We start from the raw sequence: 2,357 nt of genomic DNA, 5'->3' as shown, positions 1-2,357 counted from the left end.
GAGAGAGAGAGCACAACCCTGAACCGGACTCTTCCCTCCCTTCCGACTCCCTCCCTCCCTCCCTCCCTCCCTCCCTCCCTTCCTCCCTCCCTTCCCCCCGCCCCTTCCCGTGTCGAGCAGCGACGAGGTATATACGGCCCGTTGCTAATCTTCCGATTTGCCAACTACCAGGTACCTTAGGTAGGGAATTGTGATCGAAATGGGATGGGAAAATGTTAATAGCCGGCCATAACCCTCCTCATCACTGTCATCAGGGCCCCTCTCTCTCTCTCTGATGACAGGACTGTTTGATGATGATGATGATCATGACCGGCCACTCTCTGATAATGATGATGATGATGAGTGGACTTTTTGTCCGCAATAGACATCCCTCCCCATTATCTACCATGCTTGCACTACGCATAGAACCGACCGCTGTTCACATGCCGGGTCTTTTTCGGAAACTCTGCGAGAGATCCTTTGGGACGATGGAGGAGGAGGAGGATGAGGTAGGTAAGGTAGGTTAGGTAGTTACTGGACTGCAGGATACCGGCTTGCACGAGAGGGACAAAAAAATATCCTCCGGCTGCGGCTGCGTCACTTTTATGTATATCAGAAGGTCGGGTGTGATGTGAAAACTTACAAAGTGGTTGAGAATCATTACGGCAGAAGATTCTTTCTTTCTTATATATTGAAATCCTTTCGACGTCAACCAGAACTTTTTTTTTGATCTATCATTTTCTCTTTTCCCTGGAGGCAGAGCAGAAAGAAGGCAGTTCCCCTTTTGTCGGTTATGTGTGGCCACATCAAAGTTCAATATGCGTGTAAACATATACGCTATTGCGTACTATTCTGGTGTAAGCTATTATCATCTTTAGCCTTGGCAGATTTTGAAGCGAAACACTTTTCAGGTATTTTAAACCTGACTTGTGTGTATATGTGTATTGGATATGTGTGTGGGTGTGTGTGAGACAGAAGAAGATGAGAGGCTAACGTGGAATGGAGGCGCGGAGTATATGGATACTCAACAACGATGTCCGCTGCAGATCTGCAGACGGGAGACGAGATTGTTAGACGTTTGTGGTGAGTTCAACAAGTTTTTTACCTACCTGACCTTACCTTACCCTATTGGAAGTGCTATTAACATGAAACTGGTAGGAGACTGTCGAGATACGAGTTCGTTGTCTGTTCGGAGGCCATGTCGAAAAGTTGTCAATTGAGTGTATCACACATCAATATCGTTCATGGCGACGAGATTCTGTTGGCAACGAAAGAAACTTCGACACCTACCTTATACACCTATTTCCGCAACTTCAACGACCCCTCGGAGAATGGGTATCCATCATTCCACAGTGACGCTGGAAACGGGAAAACTCGACACGAAATTTTCGCACAAGACGGCGCGGCTTTCAAGACTTTCTTTCCAAAAGAGCTCGACATTAAACGTCCTGGAGGCATCTGCTCACTAGCACAACTTGTTGTTCGTGTGATGCTCTTCACCTCGCTATGAGTGAGATTTGGGAACTAGGAACTAGCCAGATCAACTATCGAACGCTGGCTGGAAACCTACCTTATCGATCTAGAGCTTGTCTGAACAAAACATTTCTTGGCCGACATATATATATACATACATATATACAACTATACAACTACACAAATACACACGAAAGTTCCAAATACTATAAAATGGAGGGAGAAGCCCCAGAATCGGTCAATCTAACTTCTTCCGGAGGTCAAAAAAAAAAAAAGAAAAAAATACATTGCAGTTCACTTTTTTCTCTCTTTTTCTTGTCCATAAAGCAAGCTGATCTTTGACCGTTAATCTAACACACCCACGACCTCCTCACAAGACGAGAAACAAAACTATACCTTCCCTAAGGTATAGAAGATAGATAGCATCATGTATATACTAAGGTACCTTAGGTACATATAATCTTACGAATCACTTTTTTTATTTTATTATTCTACCGTCTATCTGATCTTCTATCCCCGTCCTCCTATCCGCCCGCTGGCCCGCTGGCAGAAGGCGGGCGCCGACGGGCCGTAGAATAAGAAGAAGGACATGGATGAATCCATGTTTGTATGTATGTGCATGTATGCATGTATACATGTACAGGTATGTATATATACATATGTGGGAGGTAGACCTAGGGTCAGAGGTCCTAGGGCGTGCAGAGGCAGAATGCGGAAAGAGGGACTAGGGGGGAGGGATATGGGGGATGTTTTAGATAGATATGTAAGGTAGGTATAGGTATGTGTGTGTGTGTTTGATATGTGAGGTGAGGTAATAAGTGAGGTAATGAGTCAGAGAGAGAGAGAGAGAGAGAGAGAGAGAGAGAGAGAAGAGAGAGAGAGAGAGAGTCTTCTTACTTCTACTT

At 45.1% G+C, this 2,357-nt stretch overlaps 2 protein-coding genes across 2 annotated transcripts; both read left to right on the top strand.

The window, feature by feature from the left end:
* Window positions 1–772: 772 nt before the first annotated feature.
* SEPMUDRAFT_48931 (uncharacterized protein) lies at window positions 773–949 on the top strand (the record flags this gene model as incomplete). Its single annotated transcript, XM_016909088.1, has 1 exon — window positions 773–949. One exon carries the CDS (start codon window positions 773–775, stop codon window positions 947–949), a length of 177 nt encoding a protein of 58 aa, XP_016758518.1.
* Window positions 950–1,012: 63 nt separating this feature from the next.
* SEPMUDRAFT_109713 (uncharacterized protein) lies at window positions 1,013–1,489 on the top strand (the record flags this gene model as incomplete). The annotated part of the gene is made up of 2 exons (XM_016900799.1): window positions 1,013–1,062; window positions 1,138–1,489. The coding sequence occupies 2 exons, from the start codon at window positions 1,013–1,015 to the stop codon at window positions 1,487–1,489; spliced, it is 402 nt and encodes a 133-aa protein (XP_016758517.1).
* Window positions 1,490–2,357: the final 868 nt, after the last annotated feature.

Source organism: Sphaerulina musiva, assembly GCF_000320565.1.
Source record: "Sphaerulina musiva SO2202 unplaced genomic scaffold SEPMUscaffold_8, whole genome shotgun sequence".
NCBI lineage: Eukaryota > Fungi > Ascomycota > Dothideomycetes > Mycosphaerellales > Mycosphaerellaceae > Sphaerulina > Sphaerulina musiva.
This window is presented reverse-complemented; position numbering and strand designations above follow the sequence as displayed.